General features: G+C 40.4%; 1 protein-coding gene and 1 long non-coding RNA gene across 13 annotated transcripts in view; one reads left to right on the forward strand and one right to left on the reverse strand.

Annotated features, from left to right (window-relative positions):
* The first annotated feature begins 19,589 nt into the window (after nucleotides 1-19,589).
* Nucleotides 19,590-21,370, forward strand: LOC139556252 (uncharacterized). Its single transcript, XR_011671089.1, has 2 exons — nucleotides 19,590-19,746; nucleotides 20,242-21,370. It is a non-coding gene; the product is annotated as an uncharacterized lncRNA (long non-coding RNA).
* Nucleotides 20,893-25,230, reverse strand: part of LOC139556250 (protein 4.1-like) — a 106,944-nt gene continuing 102,606 nt past the window's right edge. For 10 of the 12 annotated variants that reach the window (XM_071369958.1, XM_071369957.1, XM_071369956.1 and 7 more), the window contains 3 exons: nucleotides 24,491-24,571; nucleotides 23,647-23,762; nucleotides 20,893-21,981 (listed from right to left, as the gene is read on the reverse strand). In XM_071369958.1, coding sequence (XP_071226059.1) covers nucleotides 23,655-23,762; nucleotides 24,491-24,571 — 189 coding nt within the window. In that variant the 3' untranslated portion in view covers nucleotides 20,893-21,981; nucleotides 23,647-23,654. Of the gene's footprint in view, nucleotides 21,982-22,265; nucleotides 22,393-23,646; nucleotides 23,763-24,490; nucleotides 24,572-25,230 lie in introns of all 12 variants that reach the window. The other 2 variants (XR_011671088.1, XM_071369955.1) reach the window with 2 other exon arrangements.

The raw sequence follows: 25,230 nt of genomic DNA on the forward strand, positions 1-25,230 counted from the left end.
CGTTATCCTTTCAGTTGAGTGTAGTAGCGCTTCGCCTGTCTACCGGAAGTAGATGCTGTTGCTATGCAACTTCTTGCTAGTTTGTAAGCATAAGAAATTACTAGCTAGAAATCGTGAGACTTCATTAACAATGTCCATCGAGAAAGCACAACGACTATACCACTTCCTTAAGCTAAGAATTACATGAATAATCAAGTCAATAAATGTTTTCCTCCATCTGGATTTGATTTTTCATTATTTGTGTCCATTCCTATGTTAAAACCTATATGGCTCAACTCGGCAAGCGCTGCACTCAAGACAGACATACCATATACAACTATGTAATAGCTAATATACTGGCAAGTTTGATATATTAGTAGCCAACTAACGTTATGTAGCTAGCTAACATACCGGTGCATACAAGCAACTGCTGTAATGATATGCTATGCGGTTCGTAAGACTAGTAGTGTAGCTAACAACTTGTTTGAAAAGTCAATACTATATTACATTGCTCAACTTAAAAAAAACAACATTTGTCATAATTAGTTAAAGCAATGAATATTTACTTTCTGTACTTACATTTGTATCTGCTCTCGTCGGAAAAAAGTTGTGAAGCCACGCCTATTTTCTGAAGAATCGTATTATGGGCCCTAAAAGCACAGAAATAGTGTCCACTGCTTGTACACTTCAGGGTTGCAAACTGCTGAGGGCCCAAAAAGGTGACACTTTTTTTTTGCACTGAAACATAAAAAAAAAAATCCTGCTAGGGGGAAATGCAGGTTTGAACTAATTAAACAACAAAGAATATGATCTACATGATCAGTCTCTGTGTGTCAAATAACAAGTGGTTAATGTGAACCTAACTCACAGCTAACAAATGTAAAGAAAGCAATCCAATGTTATTTGTTTCCTAGACTTTACTGCAAATGACACTCAAGTCTTGAGAAAAAACAATCCACTAATATTGCAGTTAGCCATGACAGCCTTTATAATAGAACGCTACACGAATCACGTAGGTCACCTATTTTGGATTCAAAACAGCGAATTTCGCCGAAAGGTGACTAGTTTGCATCCCTGATACTTAGAATTTTGGAGAATGTATCAACATTCGAACACAGCTCTAGTCTTCAACCATCTGGTCTGTCCCATCATTTAGTCAGAACATTGGTGACCTCATGAACCAACATCCCTTTGGTCTTAGATTTCCTTGATTCATGATTTGATATTATAGAGCACCTTTCCCATGTAATTGTAATTAAATGTACAATGTTAAAAATGCAGGACTGTATCAATAGGTTGATGCCTTTCGATGAGGGTATTCATTGCCTGCAATCCATTTGAAAATCAATCCTAAAGTGTGTATGAATACTCGTTAGAGTGAAAATGTCACCACCTTACAAAACAAACCAAAGATCATGGATTTTGAATGGATGATATCTAATAAGATGGATCTTTGCACTGAGTGTTGATTGAGGCTGATGACAATAAGACGCCTGGCCCTAAACCAATCCTCACCTCCGGGGTGTCTGTCTTACCAGGAAATACACTGTAATTAAAGCCTATAGTGGTGACAGGTAGTAATCTGGCCTGGCTCTGGAGTCATTAGGACCAATGTGTGGGCTACAGCCATGAGAAGAGGGAGGGGAGAAGCAGCAGGAGGCACGGGATCTATTTCAGTCTAGAGTTTATACGTTATAGATCATCGCTTCCAGGGAATGTTTTGATGAGTGGTGGGCTCTAGAGGGAATGAAGCTTCCAGCCTGTACTATTATGCCACGCTGAGAAAATACCGTCTCTTTAGAACAAAAGACAGGAAAGTCAACAGGTGCTACTGTTATTCTACGCTCACAAAGGGCAAGTGTCAAGCAGGTGGTGAATCACTGATAGTTGTTGTTATAACATTTCCATAAACATCTAATTAATTCATGTTGATATCAATCTAGAACAACAATGTCAGAAAATGATCCGCTTGTCTATGCCAGAAAAGGTGTAGCACCCAACTACTGTAGCTCTCAGTGTCTGAAACAGTTTCCAAATGTTGTTCAGAATGTGGACATGCCAACACATCCACTTCACACCTTTTATAATGTCAAGTAACAGTACCATACAAAAATCCACACACAAACGTTTCTGACAGGGGAAATAGCTGTGGGGACTTCACTGCAATCTGCTTTAATGAAAAGGCCATTCTCATCCAGAGTGAAGTGCCGTAGATGAAAGACAGATGAGTCTGCAAACCAAACAAGGCCATGATACCAAGGTGTAACTGACTGGTGGGCTCCCTTGGTCTTGGTCTGAAGCTCACTATGTGGCCAGCTCATCAACCTGTTAGTGTACATACAGGACAGATAACGTAAATCATCTTTCATTGTGAACAAACATACAGTACAACATACAGTAGACTTGTCACTCAACACAGCTGGTGATGTTGCGACGATGGAGCTTGTCAGTACACCAGTATGGGATGCATGACACTGGATATTGTCGTAAACCAGAACAAGTTGAGGACATGGTTAATTTGAGAATACAGTATTTTCAGTTCACATGTTATTGCAGGACCAATGCTGGAATCCTAATCAACCTCCCACACATTACATGCTGATGAATTTATTGGGTTGCTACGCCAACCATGGAAAAACAAGTTTCTACAGAGGGTGGAATCTCCTTCTAATCCTTGACACCAATCAAGCAGTAACACAAAACGCTGCCAATTAGGAAGAATACAAATCTACAAAAGAGCACAAGAAAATGTGTGATGCTACTTTCACAGCGAATACATTAAGTTACCTAACAACTTTTAATTGACAATCTCAATGCATATTCAGACATTTCAGACAGAAGTTGAGGGATACAGTATACTGAACAAATTAATCTTAGATTTTAAATCAAAGATTGAGACAGATCCTGAAGACAGGCTGTATCTGGGTTAGGCTATTACATGACAGGTAGAGTCAGTAAGGGAATATGTTCTGCTGCTACTGCTGATACAGTAGGAACATTCTCCACAGCTTTTCCCTAGCAGACGCAGACTCCAGCCTGGAACAGACAGACAGCCTCCATCCAAAAACACTTCAGTCCTGTGGGATCAGCTGTGTTCTAACCACTAAATGTTGTTCCCTGGCAACGACTGATATAAAGTACACAGTCAAAAACAGCATTCAAAGGAAAGTTACAGTTTGACTAGACTGTTCTCTACAAGCAGAATAAAGACAGAACAGACATACATTATTTACATGAAGACGTGCTAAGTGTTCGTAATCAAGTATGACCTTGAAGCTGTTTTCATTCACTCTAAAGTCAGCTCCATTAAGTCTCTTTACCTTCACCGTTATATACTGTACTTTTGTGGTCAACATCTTTCTTATCCCGTTCTGAAAATCTCAGATGTAAACATGGAACCAGTGAGAAAAGTTTTGTACTGTAAATGTGGTCCCTAGAGCCTTTAACATCACACAATAGCTCTGTAATACTGTTTCCATACTTTACCCTACTTTCCCAATAATCCCCTTCTGACAGCTAAGTTCTCTACTGTAGCTACAAGTTCAAATACATGGCTCTCTCAATTCATGTTACAGGGCACTTAGAAAGGCTAGAAATGAAACATATTTCACCTCAAAGCAGGCAAACAAATTCCCATGTTGTCCCAGATATGATGGCAGATGGGCTGTATTAAAGAAACCATCCCTTTTTTTTCAGAGAAGAGGAGAAAAGCAGTCAGGAATAGCAATTACACCAAGGTCAAGCTGTATGTCACTAAATCTACAGCATATGCCGTGCTTATGAAAAACATTTAGCTGTTACAGAGTGATCAATGTCATGTAGCTTGCTGGCTCCCATTGGACAGAACCCTTTTGTTGCCATAACACCCCTGCCCTTGTGTCATTTCCCTTCAACATAAGACTATATTCAGTCAAACATATAGTCTAGGGCATGAAATTAAACTGACTGCCATGAGTTTCAATCAAATCTTTGCTTAGTCAAAAGATTATATCCTAATTCTCATGTCACGTTGTTTTAAACAAATCCTCTAAATGGGCAGATGGGATTTTCCTCCATGCCCACAAATTGGCATTTCTCAATGCCAAGATTGTGCATGTAATCATTTCACGGGGCCAAAAACACATATATTTAGTGTGAGTTTCCTCTATGACCCAAAAAGCAGACAGTCCCTGAGGGTTAAAGAAAGGCTGTGGGCTTCTTCACTAATAGGTTTTTCTTTCCACAGAGAGGAGATTGTCTTGCAGCTTGTACACATACAGTATCATTACATTTGCTAAACAATCTATGTACATGCAACTATGTAAAGTACTGTACTATGATAGCAAAAATGTGTGTACTGTAATGGTATGTAGAATGACCAACAGTAATCGAATGTTCCATTAGGCTGAAACTATCTTAGGACGATAGACCACCAGGGTTTGGGTGATCGAGGGGTTGTACACACTAAACACAGATGTCTAGATGCTGAATTACTATTCCAAACACATCCTAAACGCTATCAACTACACCCCTGGCCAGTTCACCTCTGTAGCCTACAATACAAACAGTTGCTCTAAATGCATCATTCCTGCAATTACAATATGCTACAGGCTAAGAACTCTGTCACAATTACACACCAGCACTGTTTCCATAGTTACCCAACAAAACCAGGCATTGTTTCCTCAAGCATTTCAAAACACTACAGGAATTTTTATCTGCTTTGTTACACTTAAATGGGGGATTTTCCCAAAAATGTAAGTAGTGCGTTTTCACGAATATATTGTGAAATACCCAAGATAACAGATATACTCCATTGACATGTGATGGTCAGAATATATTATTGCTCCATAATCACACTCAGAAAGATGTACCACAAGATCGATTAAAGACAAATCACAATGAAATACACATAACAGTTTTATCATAACCCACGTGGGAGGGAATAGTCAGGAAGAAGCCTACTGTATCAGTGTGCTTCACTCATACAACAGTGTTCACAGAAGTGGGAAAACAAAGTCCTTAGGTACAATCCATTAACAGAATACTAAAATGATATCAAATGATGGTTGATAAGTATTCTGTTTGGGTCTAGGCCGTTACTCACCAACACAAAGTCATGAAAGAAGAAATCATTATCACTCCTACTGTCCCCTGTGTCCAACACAAAACATCACTCTCTCATCTTTTAACTAACTGTATTTTACAACCATGTTTGTATTCTGGTATATTTTGTATAATGGTATATACACTTGGCAGCTTCTATAGAATGAAAAACAGGTTTAAATGCATCCAGTAAACTAATGAGACCTCAAGGGAGAGAGAAAGGAAAGGTACATGTTTATCAGGGACAGGTTAGAAGAGCCGGTCACACACACATGCCATCAACAAGGTACAGAGGCTCGCTGTGAGTTGTGATAACACAGAGGGCAGAGGTCAAACACTTTTACTCAAAACTTCTGCTGCAGAGAACACCACCTGCTGTAACTATATTTCTGCATAATGAATCCCTCTCTCTGTCCATTCCCTCTCGCTTTCCCTCAAATGGATGTATAATCACACAAGCAGCTGTGTAAACACTCCATATGTACTATAAATGGTTGAGAGCTGCAGGCTCTGGTAAACGAGAACAAGCCAGCAGTACTACCAAAGTAACCAGTTAATAGATAAACATGTTATGATCGTCAGATAGGAAGGTGTGCCTCATCCTAGATTTTCAGTGCCCTGTCTGATTCTGTCTTTTACCGGTATCTGGCTGTGCTCCATTTGGGAGAGATTGGGAGAGCCCACAAAGATGAGCCTACCAGCCAGCAGGGCTGATGGACAGAACAGAAACACAGCTAGTATAAATTAATTGGAGCACTTGCTATTTGTTCTCCTCCTTTTGTCGTGCTCAAAAACCTTTCAGGGCCTGGCTAATTGGCGCGCTGAAAGAATGGAAAAATGTGCGTCATTCAAACCCTATTGAAGCAGCTGGCAGCACAGCCTTGTTTTCAGGAACACCGTTTACACAAAGGTTTCAAACAAGCCATAATATAAAATTGCAGCAATAACACCCTGCCCAATGCAAAAGAGCAGCCTACTAATTAGAACCAAATCTCAACTCCCAGCCCTTACAACCCTGGGCTAAAACAGCTCTTCACAGACAGATGTACTTTATAAAAATGTCTCCAAGACACCCACTGCAATGCCTATGCTGTGCCTTCAGAAAGTATTCACACCCCTTGACTTTCCACAAAATGTTTACAAATTTATTAAAAATAATAGCAATAATAGTGTCTAACGTGATTTTGGAATGACTACCTCATCTCTGTACCCCACTTACAGTGCTTTCGGAAAGTACTCCTAACCCTTGACTTTTTCCACATTTCGTCACGTTACAGCGTTATTCTTAAATGGATTAAATAAAAAATCCTCAGCAATCTATAGACAATACCCCATAATGCGTTTTGCAAATGTATTACAAATATAAAACAGAAATACCTTATTTACATTAGTATTCAGATCCTTTGCAATGAGACTCGAAATTGAACTCTGGTGCATCTTGTTTCCATTGATCATCCTTGAGATGTTTCTACAACTTGGAGTCCACCTGTGGTAAATTAAATTGATTGAACATGATTTGGAAAGGCACACAGCTGTCTATATAAGGTCCCACAATTGACAGTGCATGTCAGAGCAAAAACCAAAGCCATGAGGTCGAAGGAATTGTCCGTAAAGCTCCAAGACAGGATTGCGTCGAGGCACAAATCTGGGGAAGGGTACCAAAAAATGTCTACAGCATTGAAGGTCCCCAAAAACAGTGGCCTCCATAATTCTTAAATGGAAGAAGTTTGGAACCACTAAAACTCTTCCTAGAGCTGGACGCCCAGCCAAACTGAGCAATCGGGGGAGAAGGGCCTTGGTCAGGGAGGTGACCAAGAACCCGATGATCACTCTGACAGAGCTCCAGAGTTCCTCTGTGGAGATGGGAGAACCTTCCAGAAGGACAACCATCTCTGCAGCACTCCACCAAACAGGCCTTTATGGTAGAGTGGCCAAACGGAAGCCACTCTTCAGTAAAAGGCACATGACAGCCCGCTTGGAGTTTGCCAAAAGGCACCTAAAGACTCAGACCACGAGAAACAAGATTCAACTCTTTGGCCTGAATGCCAAGCACCACGTCTGGAGGAAACCTGGCACCATCCCTACGGTGAAGCATGGTGGTGGCAGCATAATGCTGTGGGGATGTTTTTCAGCGTAAGGGAATGGGAGGCTAGTCAGAATCAAGGGAAAGATGAAAAGATCAAAGTACAGAGAGATCCTTGATGAAAACCTGCTCCAGAGCGCTCAGGACCTCAGACTGGGGTGAAGGTTCACCTTCCAATAGGACAATAACCCTAAGCGCACAGCCAAGACAACGCAGGAGTGGCTTCGGGACAAGTCTCTGAATGTCCTTGAGTGGCCCAGCCAGGGCCCAGACTTGAACCCGATCGAACATCTCTGGAGAAACCTGAAAATATCAGTACAGCGACGCTCCCCATCCAACCTGATGGAGCTTGAGAGGATCTGCAGAGAAGAATGGGAGAAACTCCCCAAATACAGGTTTTCCAAGCTTGTAGCGTCATACTCAAGACTGTAATCGCTGCCAAAGGTGCATCAACAAAGTACTGAGTAAAGGGTCTGAATACTTATATAAATGTGATATTTCAGTTTTCTTTTTTTATACATTTTTGCTTTGTCATTATGGGTTATTGTGTGTAGATTGATGAGGGGAAAAAACGATTTAATACATTTTAGAATAAGGCTGTAACGTAACAAAATGTGGAAAAAGTACAGTACAATTATCTATAAGGTCCCTCAGGCAAGCATTGAATTTCAAACATAGATTCAACCAAAGACCAGGGAGTTTTTCCAATGCCTCGCAAATAAGGGCACCTGTTGGTAAAAATAAAAAAATAAGACATTGAATATCCTTTTGAGCATGGTGAAGTTATTAATTACACTTTGGTGTAATGGTTGTGATAGGAGAAAACTGAGGATGGATCAACAACATTGTAGATACTCACAATACTAACCTAAATGACAGAGTGAAAAGAAGGAAGTCTTTATATAATCAAAAAAATGCATCCTGCTTGCAAAAACTGTAGAAAATGTGGCAAAAAAGAGATGTCCTATCCTATGTCCTAAATGCAAAGCATTATGTTTGGGGCAAATCCAACACATCTCTGAGTACCACTCCTCATATTTTCAAGCATTTTGGTGGCTGTATCTTTTTATGGGTATGCTTGTCATCAGCAAGGACTAGGGAGTTTTTTGGGATAAAAATAAACAGAATAGATATATGCACAGGCAAAATCCTAGAGGAAAACCTAGTTCAGTCTGCATTCCAACAGACACAGACAAATTCACCTTTCAGCAGGACAATAACCTAAAACGCAAGGCCAAATATACACTGGAGTTGCTTACCAAGACGGCATTAAATGTTCCTGAGTAGCCTAGTTCCAGTGCTGACTTAAATCGGCATAAAAATATGGCAAGACCTGAAAATGGCTGTCTAGCAATTACCAACTTGACAGAGCTTGATTATTTTTAATAATGTGCAAATATTGTACAATCCAGGTGTGCAAAGCTTTTAGAGACTTACCCAGAAGTAATCGCTGCCACAAGAGATTCTAACACGTATTGACTCAGGGGTGTGAATACTTATCAATTAGACATAAATGTGCAAAAATGTATAAAAACACATTCACTTTGTCATTATGGGGTATTGTGTGTCAAATAAATGTTGAATTTAGGTTGTAACACAACAAGATGTGGAATAAGCAAAGAGGTATGAATACTTTCTGAAGGCACTGTAGAGCAGAACATTGTAATAGTTTAGTTTTAAAGTGTAATCATTGTGGACAATACTTACCCGTTGACCTCACATTGCTCAACATAAAAACAAACAGGGTTATTCAATCGTACGGTAGAGCACTGTTTGACAGTAGAGCAGTGTTTGAAGAGCAAACAATGATTATGCGGCACTCTCTTCTACCACTGATGGGCGGAATCAATCCATCAAATATAAATCTAGTGTAATCTACAGGAATTAATACTGTATATACAGTACCAGTCAAATGTTTGGACACACCTACTCATTCCAGGGTTTTTCTTTATTTTGTTTTACAACTTTCTATATTGTAGAATAATAGTGAAGAAATAATTATGAAATAACACATATGGAATCATTTTAGTAACCAAAAAAGTGTTAAACAAATCAAAATATATTTGAGATTCTTCAAAGTAGCCACCCTTTGCCTTGATGACAGCCTTGTACACACTTGGCATTCTCTCAACCAGCATCATAAGATAGTCACCTGGAATGTATTTGAATTAACAGGTGTGCCTTGTTAAAAGTTAATTTGTGGAATTTCTTTCCTTCCTATTGCGTTTGTGCCAATCAGTTGTGTTGCGACAAGGTAGGGGTGGTACACAGAAGACAGCCCTACTTGGTAAAAGACCAAGTCAATATTATGGCGAGAACAGCTCAAATAAGCAAAGAGAAACGACAGTCCATCATTACTTTAAGACATGAAGATCAGTCAATTTAGAACATTTCAAGAACTTTGAACGTTTCTTCAAGTGCAGTCGCAAAAACCATCAAGCGCTATGATGAAGCTGGCTCTCATGAGGATCTCCACAGGAAAGGAAGACCCAGAGTGACTTCTGCTGTAGAGGATAAGTTCATGAGAGTTAAATGCACGTCAGATTGCAGCCCAAATAAATGCTTCATAGAGTTCAAGTAACAGACACATCTCAACATCAACTGTTCAGAGGAGACTGCGTGAATCAGGCCTTCATGGTCGAATTTCTGCAAAGAAACCACTACTAAAGGACACCAATAAGAAGAATCGACTTGCTTGGGCCAAGAAACACAAGCAATGGACATTAGACCGCTGTGTCTTTGTGAGACGCAGAGTAGACGACCGGATGATCTCCACATGTGTGGTTCCCACCGTAAAGCATGGAGGAGGTGGTGTGATGGTGCTTTGCTGGTGACACTGTGATCTATTTAGAATTCAAGGCACACTTAACCAGCAGGGCTACCACAACATTCTTCAGCAATACGCCACGCCATCCCATCTGGTTTGCGCTTAGTGGGACTATTGTTTATTTTCAACAGGACAATGACACAAAACACACCTCCAGACTGTGTAAGGGATATTTGACCAAGAAGGAGAGTGATGCCAATATGCTAGATGTAGTTTGAAGAGAGCAGAGTTGGAGAGACTTGCACTTTCTCTTGAGCTATTTGTATAGCCTACCTTTTAGGAGTGGGTGATTTTCAGACAGAATAATTGTTGATCAATATTTAGGCCTATTTCTAAGCAATGTAGTAAACTATAGTGTAATCATAGGCCTATTTAGGAAGTACATTTCCTTGGAAAGATAACCTGTTCCGTGCTTCTCCGCCCATGTATACATTGGCTATAGCCTACTCTATTTAATTGAGATCACACCCGCACCTAATCTCGGAGGTATGGCTACTGAACTGGAGGCAGCAAGAGTGATGACAGTGACACCTGCTACGGTTTGCATAGGCCTATAGGATATAGCCTACTGTTTTGCAGTCAGAGACAAATAAATGGGTAATCCATACTTTTCATTGAAAATGAAAAGGCGCAACGCTCTCTCACCACAGTAGCCTAACCGACGTGCGCATTGTGCGTTTTCCTTTTCAATCATGATTAAAACATTTTGATTGCACTTCGACTCACATTGGTTGAGCGCCCTCCACTTCTTTTCATTATTACTATTTATTTATAGACAGTGTAGTAAACTACAGTCTAATTATATTTAAGATAATTTCATATTCAAGTTAACTGCCACGTGATTCTCCGCCCATGTAGGCAGCCTACTCTATTTCAATGAGACCACACATACTAGACGCACTTGAACTCACGCCCAGAGAGGGCGGGGATCTTTGGGCAGTGCGATGGTGGCGTGGTAGGCGGTGAAAAATATAAACTTTTCCCAACTTTATGCAAATCACCAGCGGACCCAAGGCTGGAGACATTCTTCAGCAAAGATACCAACACATCTTGACCACCAACGTCCAATTGGTGTCACAAAGCTGTCCAGTACTTAAAAAATGTCCTCTCCTGTTGTCCTGGTTTCCAGTGGTTTGCAGAAGAGGATGTCTTCTTTAATTGACCCCCAATAATCGTAACGGACATAGGTCCAACGTCCCTGTCTGTTGTTCGGTGCTTTCCCGGGTAAGGGAGCAGTAGCTCTTCGGCTGCATCAGATTCACAACTGTCAGTGTCCATGCTAGCTGGGCTAACAACAAATGTAGAATTACTGATTGCATTAGCATTGGATGTGCTCGTGGAAGTATCAGTACTACCAGTAGAGCTGGTATGTGTCTATATGGACGCGGCCTTACCTTTAACCATTTATCAATTTTCGAGCAAACGGAATGAGCAGCAGCTACGTTTGGGTACATACGGACTGTTAGTGGAATTACCGCAAGAGAGTAACGGTTAATGTGATTGGATGTTATTATTTGACTAGGCTACCTGTATTTGACATTGTGTTGTTATTTCGCTGAACAGTATAAGGTTCAATTTATTTTTGGCAGTGAAATGAGGCTACTCAGGCGAGAAAAAAAACTCCACCAAATGTACAGACCGTTGGAAAATATAAACGGACTGTTTGAAAATGTGAAGAAATTATATATATTTTTGTTTAAATGTGAATCTCATTTTGATTTGGAGTACCCCCGACGGCATTGCGCAAACCCCAGTTTGGGAATACCCGTTTTAGCAGGATCAGATGGCGACAGCGGTCCCAGCAGGGTCAGACAGCCAGGGAAGACCAGTCTACGGAGCTCAGGTGAATTTTGCAGTATATTCCGTGAATTATACAAAAGTTGCATCTTGAGTTGATGGGTAGACCTACAGTAGTAGCTTAAGCTTAAAGCTACAGTCTGGGATCTGGGAATAATGGTTATTTCAATTATCGAACCATTGATTCAATTCTTGGATAATATAATGTATAAATATACACCAAGGTAATTCTTTGTCATGCCACATTTTAGGAGGATTAGATGGTGACAGGGGTCTCTGCAGAGTCAGGCAGCCAGAAAAGACCAGTCTGTGATGGAGGTCAGGTGAATTTTTGCAGATACAACACTTTATTCCCTCTGTGCAGCTAACACTGGACAAGCCCGATGCTATTATAAGGCAGTCTGACAAACCTCCAAAGTTGATTTCCAAACTGTATCAAGGGTTGGTAGTCGTTTCCCGATGACACAAAACATGTAAAACAAAAATGTGAGGAAGACCTGGGAGACACTATTGATGATGAATGGATTAATATATGTTAGAATGCCCAGTCAAATTCATATAATCTCAGACATAAATTACTGCTGTTTAAGACGATCCATAGAACGTACTATATTCCAGTGAATCTGTATATCATGCATTCAGTAATATTATTCTGCTGGAGGTGTAAAATACAAATGGGGACATATTTGCATATGTTGTGGTCTTGTGAAGGCTGGATGAATTCTGGCAAAGAGGATGTTTTTTTAATCTCAGCATGTCTACAGATTCTCCCTTCTCCCTGTTTTTGTTTGCTTGGAAATGTTGATACTGGAGACTTATCAGAAGAAACTGTGTAACTTAGCTTTTATAGTGGCTAATAAATGCATTGCCATTAATTAGGAAGGTTGGTTATCCTCCCACAATGTATGGAAGCAATTTCAAGTTATGTACACTATCACTATATTTGTTTTAAGATTAAGGGCATCCTGTGCAACATCCATACGGTCTGGATTTCTTAAATGGAATCAGCGGTGTAACGTACTTAAGTAAAAATACTTAAAAGACCTACTTAAGTAGTTTTTTGGGTATCTGTACTTTATAATTGATATTTTTGACAACTTTTAATTCACTACATTCCTAAATAAAATGATGTACGTTTTACTCCATACATTTTCCTTGACTTTCAAAAGTACTCGTAACATTTTGAATGTTTAGCATGACAGGAACATTTTCTAATTCACACACTTATCAAGAGAACATCCCTGGTCATCCCTACTGCCTCTGATCTAGCGGACTCACTAAACACATGCTTCGTTTGTAAATGATGTATGAGTGTTGGAGCATGCCCCTGGATGTCTGTAAATTTAGAAAACAAGAAAATGATGCCGTCTGGTTTGCTTTATACAAGGAATTTGAAATGAACTATACTTTTACTTTTGATACTTAAGTATATTTAAAACTAAATACTTTTAGACTTTCACTAAAGTAGTATTTTAGTGGGTGATTTTCACTTTTACTTGAGGTATCTTTACTTTTACTCAAGTATGACAATTGGGTACTTTTTCCATCACTGTATGGAATACTGTACGACAAAAGGAGTCTGTATTGAAAACATTCCCACGTCAGGGAAGATCTAGGCAATCCCTAGCTGCTGGGATGCACAGTCCTGGCCCTGGGGGTCTGCTGTACTGTTGTCACTCTGGCCTTGGCCTAACACACCTGAAACCAATAATGAATGTTTCACTAAGACCATAAAGCTGAGTGGGGTGTGTTGGGTTGGGGCGATACAAGGCCGTGGACTCTTAGGGGCAGGACAGGGTGACCCAGCTATATTGTGTGCAAGTAAAAAGAGATCTACAGTACTATTAGACCTATGATACGAAATAAATGGAGGGTGTACTGTTTCTGTGTAGGTGTATGTGAGTTTTCATTCAATTTTTGTTTTCCAAACCATTCCCTTGAGACATAAAAAAAGATGGGAAGGAAGTTGGGAGAGAGTCGAGTTATTGACTAGACTGGTCGGGGTCGGGCGTGTAGGCGGCTCGGGTTGGCTGGGCGGTCTGGCTGAAATGTTATGTACTGTAGAGGTTGTCTTAAAGTTAGTCAAAAGTTGTCTTTGTACTTTATTTGTAAGAGTTGTTCATTTGTTAAGCTATTAGTTAAAGGTGCAACACATTATTGATTATTGATTTATCATGGATCTAGTTTAGTCTTATCAATCACTAAAACATATTTAATTATCTCTTACCTGGCTTGATGACTGTGGGCATTTTTGCTTATTTTTTGTTGTTCTATATAGAGACGGCTAGAAGGGCCATTGGTCATATTTGATTGTGTAGTAATGCAGGAAATGTGCTTTAGATGCCCCCAAAAATGGGAGGGTCCCCTGACAAATGATGTCCCCCTCTGCAACTAGCACAGCTGGGGGGATTTAAAAATTCATAGTCAATCGATCAAAAATATAAAAAATAAATCTGAGCAAAATGTTTATTTTTAATTTACAATATGTAGAAACTATGAGAATAGAACGGTTCAGAACTTTTGTGAAACATCACAGCACAGTTGAAAAATATATGGCAAATAGAAATCCAAACTGGATCGTGTTCACAGATAGATGGGAGGGGTTGAGTGGAGTTGAAGGATGGGACTAACAAACAAAAAAGATAACCATTGTGAAATATACTGTGTCCGTAAAATGTATAATCTGGAAGTAGAAGCCTAAGTGTTCTTCTAAGTGTTGTTGTCCATTCGTTTACTCCAGTTAGGGGAGGGATGGTGGGGGAAAATAATAAAGGAAAATATATATTTACAAAAAAGATTAAGATAGGAAATTATGCAGACAATTACTTTGATGGAAGCCACAATGTATCTGCAATATTAAAGCTGACCCCACTTCTAAAATCAAAGTTGCGCCCCTGATAAACACAGATATTAAACAGTTTTCCAAAATGTTGTTGTTCCGTCTCGAGACTTACTTACCCAAAATGGTCATCACGGATCAAAACAGGTTAGTAAAAAAACTTGTATCCTCGTATAACCTCCGTCAAGTATTATGTTTTTTAGATGATTCATCAGAAACAGCTACTTGGACTACATCTTCCGATGCAAAAAAAACTCTTGATAAACTAGAACGGTCATATCCCTGGTCTGTCTTAGAACATATGATAATTGGCTGCAATTTCATTAATATGATTAACATTCTATATGCCAATCCCTCAGCCATAGTTGTAACAGGCAATATCTGTTCTGCTCCATTCAGAATCACTAGAGGAACCAGACAAGGTGACCCAATTTCCCCTTTGCTATTCTTATTATCGATGAACCCCTGGCCCAGGCAACCCATCAATCGAAGGAAATAACACAAACTTCCCTAAACTCTACTGATCACTTCATCTCATTATACAGAGACGATAGTTTACTATATCTAGACAATGTACTTGAATTGCTCCCAAACGCATTGAAGATCATAGATAAATTCAGCTTCATCTCAAGTTATAAAATGAATATTCTCAAGCCCCCGATGGACAACTCCATCTCTACTTATGGAATCCCAATAGTTTTCCATTTTAAAAATGGGAATCGATACATTTCCTTCCTTAGATAAAACCTTTGCCAGAAACTTTAACAGAACGCTCAAATCAATTAAATCTGACCTCAGTAGATGGAATAATATCCCAGTGGCTTTAACCGGCAGAATATCTATTGTAAAAATTAATACATTGCAACGGCTGAATTTCTGTAGTTCAATGCTTCCCATGGCTCCCCCTTCTGGCTATTGGGATAAAATTAACAGTTTCAAAATGTATATGGAAAGGTAAACGATCACAGATAAAATTAACACATTTACAAAGAGGGAACGACGTAGGACTATCCTTTAAATTGCATTTCCAGGCACTATCATTTCACCCCATACAAAATTGGTTTAGACATGATTCTTCTGCCCCCTGGCTGAGTACAGAGATAAATATGGTGTTTCCTATTACTCTGGAAGAGGTGCTCTTCACTGATATATCCCTTGAACAATGTAAACTGTGCTTGGGTCCTATTATTACTCACAATTTCGATTTGGCGCAAATTTTTAAAACAATGCAACTGGGAATCAAAATGGCATGCCCATACACAAGAGTTTCACCAAAAATGCCATGCGGTCTGGAGGGAGGCCTTTTTTATCCCCCCAATGTGGAAACCGTATCCTCACCGATATCATGGAGGGTAATGGTTTGAGAACTTTCCAAGATTGGAAACATACAGACATATCACCAGACAACTCATGTTTTCTATACTTACAAACTTAGGTCAGCTATACTGACTCTCTGTAGACAGCAGTCATACATTTACAATGGACAATACAGGGGGTCAAACAATGTTTTCAGAGATTAGCAAAATCAATAGGTGGAAAATGAGGTGGAGAGAGCGAGAGACATTTCTGAGAACGTGTGATCTTGAAAACTGAAATAACCTTGGGTTGATGCTGAGTGCTGGTGACTAGAAATAGTCTGGTTTCAAAATGAAGCCTGATGGCATGCATAGAACATTGGCAACTCTGGATGAATACATAACAAAACTCCAGAAAGGAATTGAAAATGTTCTTGTAGCCTCACCAACATACAAATGGATGTTAAATGCTAATTTCCTATCTAGGAGAGAAAATATGGCGACAATACAGTATGCTCCGCATGACAACGCCAATGACCAATTTAGCCTTGATTTAACCACACTATCAGAAGCACCTCCATTATGTCTCATCCAATGACTGTCAATATGATTGACAGACATGTAATTGAATGCAGGTAATAGAAGTGTGATGGTGGGGCAATGAGAGTGGGCCCAGACCTGATCACTGTAGGGGCACATCCACTTACAGATGTAGGATCTTCATTTGAGCCAGTTTGCTACAGCAGGACAAAATCATGCAGCAGCAGCAAATGTGAGGGAAAATCACGCCTGAAATTTCAAAATGGAAATTACAAACTTCAAATACAATACAAGTTTAAAATGTATTGCATTGTAGGAAAGTTCCCCTGCAATAGGGTGATCAAATTACAGTCTCTCCTCAATCATGGTTCAGAATCATGGTTTTACCTACTGAAGTCTGAGTTAGTCTAAACATAATTCATCTCTTCTGGGTTGGGGCTAGGTAATTACATGCTATGATTAGTTGATCATGTTTTGTGGTGCTGTTTGAACTTGATCATTTCCATTCATTGAGTAATATTCGCTCTCTTTTTAATAGACCAACTGTTTATGAGCTATTTTTAGCTCGTGACAGTTTGTGGAGTTTAGATCAGCGGTTCTCAACTGGTGGGACGCAACCCAAAATTATAAAAATGTCTGCAGGATTATTTTCCCAGATTTGGGTCACGGGTTAGAGTAAAACATTTAAGTCTGAACTTAAACAACTACAACCGGGTAGAAAGTGTGTAGAAATTATAACTAAATAATTTAAATCGCTCTACTATTTTTCTTCAATCACAGTATTTTTTTTATATAAAGCTATTAGCAGCACTATTTTGTAGACTTGGTTGATTCTGTAGTCTCAAACCAGTGATGATATTATTTGTGCAAAATTGTACTATTGAAAATGAAAATGGTGGGAATGTTGTTCCCGTGTAATATAATTACTACATTTACTATCAATACAGCATTAAACAGTTTTCCACATTGCATTTTGGCCCCAAAAATATTAGGATCCGAATATTGGGGAGCGACTAAGACAACCTGGTCCAATCTGGGTCAAGGCAAAACCAGTTGAGAACCTCTGGTTTAGATCATAGATTCATCCTAATTACATGTTAGGAAATAAGTCCTCCTTTCAAAATAGTTGTTTCTGGCACTGCATTTCTATAGAGCCTCATGGAGGCCTATAAGACTATTCATATAAAAGCAGCACACCCTGGCCCTACACTGTCAAAACCCAGCCTAAACCTATGACTGCCCCACGAACCAGAGCGCATGATACCCATTCAAAACTCCAGTTAGTGTGCTAGCTGTGGAAATGTCAGTCATGACTAATTCCTGTGAAGTAGTATGGCTGAGTAGCCAGAGTAAGAGACATGCGGCCCGATGGAAGAGAGTTATACCAGCTGATTCCATTATGAGAGAGGGCTCAACTCATCCAGACAGTGACACTGTGCACATGGAGTTTGATCACACATACAGTTCTCTCTGTCTGGAACTGAGCTTGACAGAGCTGTGGGGTTTGTGCTGTCTAAAGTCAAGCTGGAGGTGTATTCTCTTAGGATGATATAGCAAGACCTAGGACCCATAGAAAAGCCACCCACAACGCTGAATGCCATTGAATATTATCCCTCTGTATCCAATAATAAGCACAGTGATTGTATGTTAAGCACATCCTCTCTCCGGAGAACATGAGAGCAAGTGAGACAGAGAAAATTCCTTAAAGCTAGAATCCTTCATTTAAAAAATAAAGGAGCCACTCTGTTTTGGGAAAAAGCTGAGAGATGGGTCCGGAGGAATGTAGCCACACTCAAATTCATAGACAGAGCAATGGATGCAAGGACTAACCATCCATGATATCAAAATGGATTTTATCTTTAGTTGCTACAGAAATCCCCAAGAAACCATGATGCCTGGCAGGTCTTTGTTGCCAAAATAAGCTAATGATCAAATGGGAGGAGACATTCTAATTAATTTATCATGATGGTTGGAAGTCAAAATTAGCGGTCAAAGTGTGTCCCGCAATCTGATAGCTGAGTGGTGACGGTTGTTGCTAGGGTCGAGGGATTAATTACACAAAGCAGATCAAAGATTCATCTGATGGATTTCTCACTCTATGCAAATGAACAAGAAACCACAAAAACAAGAGAGCCTCAGAAATGGCCTGATATGCAGATGATTGAGAAAGGCTTTTTAATCGCAGTATCCCCAAAGGCTCATTTGAACAACTGGATAAGTAAATAACCAAACGGCAAAGAATTGAACATTACTAGGCCAGATGAAGCAGTATAACATTCTTCCTACACAGAACAGTTGGTTGTAATCTTGATCCCCTTATTGAAAATGAAATGCAATCCCTGTGGGGGGGGGTGGGGGGGAGTAAATTGGGTTCAGAATTGCTCATTAAGTGTTGTAAATCCTTCCTCTAATCATATCAGGCAGAGGCTTTCTATCTTTAGTGTTCAGGGAACATTCTCTCATGTTTATTCAAGAAACACACTGCATATTGACAGAATTCGATAGCCGAACTTAAGTTCAGACGCAGCGGAGAATAAAGCCCGTTTCTCGAAGCAAACAGTGCTTATCGTGCCAATAATGAAAGTTAGGGAACATCACCTGTTTATAATAAGTCATAATCATTTTAAATCCTATATATGAGCAATTGGAAATAGCTTGGGGATTTGGAAGACAAACAGCAGTGATCTGTTTTCAATTCTGATTTAAATTGTATTCTGAATAAGTAACTGTTTGGGAGAAGTATAGAGACTTCCACAACACATTCAGAGATCAGTATAATAGCAAAGTCAATCTATTTCTATCACATGTACTACAACTAAACAAACCAATCAATAGACATTCACAGATAATCTCTGTTCGGCCAATTACATTCTCTCAAATATCCAGTTTACATCAACAGACCAGACGTGTCCATCAAACCCTTCATACTTTCTCAGAGAAATTATAATTATCCAAAGTGGAGACTTGTGTATGACATCATAGCAGGATAACAGGAGTTAACGTCTGGATTGGCCACCCAGCACATTGGCTGGGTAAACTATTAACCAGGCAGTAGTAAATCTTAGTAATCACTGGGTTGTTTAAACAGAACAAAGTCCAAATCACAAGTGGTATTTCTACAGCAGCGTGCCACAGGGCCAAAGGCCTGTCTCACCCTCACCAGTTACCACCATCAGTATGTCTAGCTTGGTGTTTGTCAGAGGTTCTCTGGGAGGTCCCTGGATGGCTGCTGTGGGTTGGGGTCTTCCTGCCTGTCATTCTGCTGCTGATACAGATCATTGTTTACCTGAACTGGAAGCTGAAGGTACTTATTAAACTGCACTCTGCTCGGTCTGTAATAATAGTTAACAAATGAGTGATTTTGGATAATGTCAGTGATCTAGAAATAGACAATTACATGATATAAAGTCAGTCAATATCTGTAACATCTTACTTGTAGCATATTGTTACTGGACAACCAGCCTGTGTAAACCTGGTATGATTTGACTTGCTGCATATTACTGAATTACAGCTGCATTAGCATAGAAACAGTTCTACTTTTCAAACATACAAAAACACCATCATTTTGAGAACTTTTCCCATCTGAGAGAACTAAGTCTTTGGAAAGCGGCTTAGTGTGGAGCTGGCCTTAAAGGCTCAGTCATCTGTCGATACTTTCTCCACTTCATTATTGATGGTATTACTGATGGAGCTCTGCCTCTCAGCAGGGCTCAGACCTCACAGCTTTCAAACATTGCTGGCTGCAGACAGAGGATGTGACCACACACACACACACACACACTCTTTCCTTTATAATCAGTAGAGGCAGAGTTGTCTTCAGCACCTTACCCCAGGGACATGGCCTCCAGCCTGAGCTACACAACCACATCACCCAGGCAGAGACGACAGGCTGGGGGGATGATGTACACCTGAGAAAGGGAACTGTGGATGGCCCCATACTGGATATTGCCCTGCTGGGTACAGTACAGCGCTCTGAGAACTCACAGGACATGCAGGCACAATAGTGTCACAGGGAGAGCACAGGGGATGGAGATGCTGAATACAATTACTATCCACCGCCAGATCATGGATAAAACACCAGCTAAGACAGAGTGAAGCAACAACCTGCAAAGGATAATAATATGGAATTCCAAATCACTGTTTACAAACTGTTGGAATGCAGAGACAATGCGCATATTTTATTACTAAAATCATTGTTTATTGTACCATCAGTATTCAATTATTTCTAAGAATTGTTCAAGTTCTTTTCGGACTATTGCCTATGGTTGATAGGTCACAGAACCCAGAAGTCCACAATGAGCTTCTGTAAAAAGATCTGAGCCTTCTCTAAAGCAATGAAAACTTTTCTGAGGATGGTCTGTTTTTTTGTGGTTCAACAGGAAGAAAGCAAGAAGTCAAAGATGTTTGGCTGCTGAAGGGTGTTGTGTAAAAAGGAACCAAAGTCATCCAATTAGAGAATAACAAATGTTTATTTCAGTGTTACACAGAGGGGTAGGTGGCTGTGGTGGAGAGGGGGAAAACAATTTTCAAGCTGCTGAAAATCTGAGATGATCTGCTATACACATGGTCCAAAGAGCTAATTGATGCCGTCATTGGGTTTGGTGGGGTTGGTCAGACTGCAGAGAGCACTAGGCATGAGGCAGCAATCTCTTTTATCTACAGGAAAATATTAAAATGGTGGCAATTGTGTTTCTTTTAGCGGTCAAAAAACCTCTGAAATATATTAAAAATATTTAAAAAGGGGCAAACACACCTCATCAACATCTACAGTAAATCAGCTTACAGATAAATACAAAAAAGTTTAAGACAAAAAACTGTTCTACAAATATATTTATGATTAATGATGCCAGAAAGTCACAGAAAACAAAAAGTTCCAAGCTTTTTATTTTTGACAGTTTTTTTTTTCTGAGGGAGGTATTGGAAAAGCACCTGCACTTTAATGGAATGCTTCAGTTTTGACTGCATAGAGAAGAACATGTGTTGGCACTATATTGCAATGTACAAAATGACACAGTGCGTCACCCTTTGCTGGTCCCTTGGAAACTCACCCAATTAAATTAATTTGCTGTTCTCCCCCCCCCCCCCCCCAAAAAAAACTGATAAACATCTGGCTCTAAGACAACATGGAACAAGACTAGGTCCAGAGCTAATATATCCACCTAGTCTTACTTCCTGTCCTCATACAGATCCAGGAAGCTGGATATTGAAATGTACTTTCTCATAACACCACTGTCTGTACATACTAGGAATGTGAATACTACTCAACAATAAAAATGACCACTTGATATATCCTATCTGGTTTTAATAATGATAGCCATTTTTTCTTCTTTTAGCAAAAAGCACCTAAGAATAAAAACACTACAAATGTTAGCTAAGTGGTTCTATTCTGAGTCATAAAAAGGAAGGCGTGCGATGAAACACACAGGAGTTCAGCCTCTGGGTTGTCTTCACCTTGTCTTCTCACCAGGTTGACTCTCGGTTTGGGAGATGACAGGAGTTTCTCAAACATCCATGTATGAACTTCACAGGCTCTTCAGCTCTGAGAAAGACAAGGAGAGATGGATGAATATTCTATTCAAACTGAATGAGTCTACCACCAACTGGAGTAATTTAAAGCTGTGTCTAGAGCTCTATTTGATATAAACTAAAATAGCTTGGTATGGTAATGCCACTGCCTTGCACTGATTAACAGTGATTATACAGTTGATCATATCTACTATTTTCTAATTTAATTAGGAAGAATTCATCTGCTTCACTGAAAGTGGCCAAATCCTGAGCTTTAGTGCTAATACAGCATGAATTGGATTTTCATTAGATACTTGCCTACTGGGATTTAAAGCCACCATCTCCTTGGGGCTAACCCAAACCAGCTAGTACTCCATCGCCTGCTTCAAAGTCTTTTGATGAGAGAGGTATCTCTCACGTCATGCCAGGTAGGTAGAGAGGGAGACTACAGCGAGACAAAAGCACTTGATGATCTGACAACAGCTGCCGCAGCATTCTCACAGACGGTTACACATGCTGCTTCACCAATCAAAGTGTTACTCTATTCTCAGCAACCACCGCAGTCTTGCTCATTTCCCCCCAATTCAGCAGAACTGGAGAGGCATGACAGAACTAACACTTGAGCTGGGCTGGCTGGGGCTCTATATCTGGGCCACCTCTGAAGTGGAAATAAATGTACTACTTTTATCAGTCCACTTTCCTGTTGGCAGTTCTTGCGTTGCTGAAGCGCAGAGCAGGCTCCGCATGGAGATGGATTGTAAACCAAAGCTTTACTGTCATGTAAACAAATCGCTGTGCATCGGACAACTGGCATGATGGGCTGTCTGAACTTGCCAAACGACCCGTGGATATACCGCTATATGGACAGGGTGGAGGCAGAGCAATGAGCTAGTTTATACAGAGTAATACCAAAGTAATGAAGGCATATGATCCACCCAGCACCCATGGATCCACTGTCCCAATCAATTGGCTCAGAGCCTCTGCTTTGCTGTGGGTACATGTTATCCTATTGTATGGACCCACTTCTGACTCATATTTGATGAGCCATAGATACTGCTTTGTGACTGAAATAATTGAGGTGTTTTCAAAACAATTCTCTGGGCTTGATCCAAGCTTCTTGAGACCTCAATGGATTATAATGGTTTCATGTCCAATGGTTGACAAAGTCGAGTGACTGATGAAAGAACTATTGTAAAGGGCTTTCAAGCTAACAACCTACAGGGAATATTTGTTTTCTCCTCCCTTACACCAATTAATTAGCATAGTCATTAATCTGCTGTTCCAATGTGTATGAAGTGTCATCTGTCTGGTGGAGTGTGGTGCCACAGTCTGCCCGCACTGTGCATGTTAGAATATAGACAGTGCTGTCACAAGGTTAGCGAAGCAAGTAAAACAAAAATATTTTGCTCAGACAAAATGATACATCTGCAGATGTTTGGTTTTCTGACATTTTGTATGAATTGTGACATTTCATCCCAAAATAGCTCAGTCATAAATGCAGACAGAGCAACCGGGGAGTTAACAGAGGGGATGAAGAACTCAAAGACAAAGACAAGGAGACAGACAGTTCCACCCTGTGGGGGACTTATTTCCAGCTGATGTGCTGTCTGTTTGGGCTAGTAGGGCTACTGTAGAGTCAGAGCAGAGGGACGCCTCCCTTACTCTATACCCCTCTAATCACCACAGCCTTGGGCCTTACCTGGCGCCTCAGTCCTCGCCCTCATCGGCCAGCTCTGTCTCTTTGTGGACCACCACCCGGGTCACTGACATGTCAGGGTGCTGCTCTTTGGCTTCCTTTATAGCCTGGGCCAAGGCCTATCCGGGGTGGCAACACGCCCCAGCAACAACACACCCAAAAGGAAAGGGAGACGATGGCATTAACGGAAATAATGGAGCACAAAGGAACAGAAAACAAACAAAATGGAGGCACTATGGACACAGATTAGAAAAGTAGTGGTGGCAACAACAACAAAAAATCTGCAAAACATCAACTGAGAGGACAAAGGATGGGAGGGGTTGAGGAGGATATGGAAAGCATGACTTGGTAGTCTGCCCATGCTTGTCCCTTTGGGGTTTGGGGTGAAATTCTACTGTGGAAACATATGTTGCTGTAAATATTTGTCCGTTCTACAGGGACTTCTGTATGGAGTGTATCAGTCTGCTGTACTCTTTAGTTTAATGTCCAGAGAACAGAACAAATCAGAAGCGCTCTCATACGGAGGGAGGTAAAAGACTAACTCTTGACACTATAAATCAGAGTGCTGGGTCTTATAACAGGAATCGATGCATCTCTTTCAGCTGAGACATTCACTACACAATATGAGCGAGCTATTGATTGCAGTTGGTAGTATGGCATATGATAGATAAATATGACAGATTCTAATTTAATTTCCATATTAATTATAAATGTTCACTAAATGGACAAAAGTGACAAATGTATTAGGCCGACAACTTCCATTCAGTAGTACAAGCTGCTGTGGTGTACTGTGTAACTGGTTCCCACCAGAGGGCGTGTCTGATTGGTGTGACTGACTGACCCTCACCTGATCGTGGTCGATGTCTGAGTCTCCGGTGATGACAATGCGCTTCTCGATCCTGGTTTCTGAGAGACCGCCTTTTAATGTCTGCAAACAGCCAGATGTTCAGGATAAGTGCACAGACATATTGTACTAGTAAAACAACAAATCCATTAGGAGGCTTAAATTATGCACTGAGCTGAATTTCATCAAATTCAAATCTTGGAAGTATCTCCTTGTGGACATGTGTGCTCCCAGGGAGGAGGATTTAAAGAGAAAACATCCCCAGCTATGTGTATAAATGAGTTTGGTGCCGCAAGCAAGAGAGCAGAGGAAAACCAGAGTTCTTCAGCAGTCTGCTAGCAACACTGTCCAGCAGTGCAGCTGCTGTCAGATGTCTGCTTAAGCCAGGCGTTTGGCATCTAGGAGTCGGCATCAAGTCACAACAGAGGAATGATGCCTGGGCTGGGTAGGTGCCAGTCACAGCCCCAAGCATCGACACTACAGAGCAGGCTGCTCTTCATTTGCACACAGATTACACTGAATAATGCTGCCAGATGGGATTCCAGTCCTCCCTGCAACAGTTTTCATACCATGGTGTTTACACAATGGACCAGGGAGAGCTGGGCCGTTACCATGGTGATGATGTGGCTTGGAGGTTACCACACACGTTGCCATGGTGAAGTGTGCCATTGCCATGGTGAAGTATGTAGTAATCGTGATGACGTGTGTGGTTAACTTTGTGGTGTGTTTGGCCGTGTGGTTAC

Source organism: Salvelinus alpinus, chromosome 27 (assembly GCF_045679555.1).
Source record: "Salvelinus alpinus chromosome 27, SLU_Salpinus.1, whole genome shotgun sequence".
In the NCBI taxonomy this organism is placed as follows: domain Eukaryota; kingdom Metazoa; phylum Chordata; class Actinopteri; order Salmoniformes; family Salmonidae; genus Salvelinus; species Salvelinus alpinus.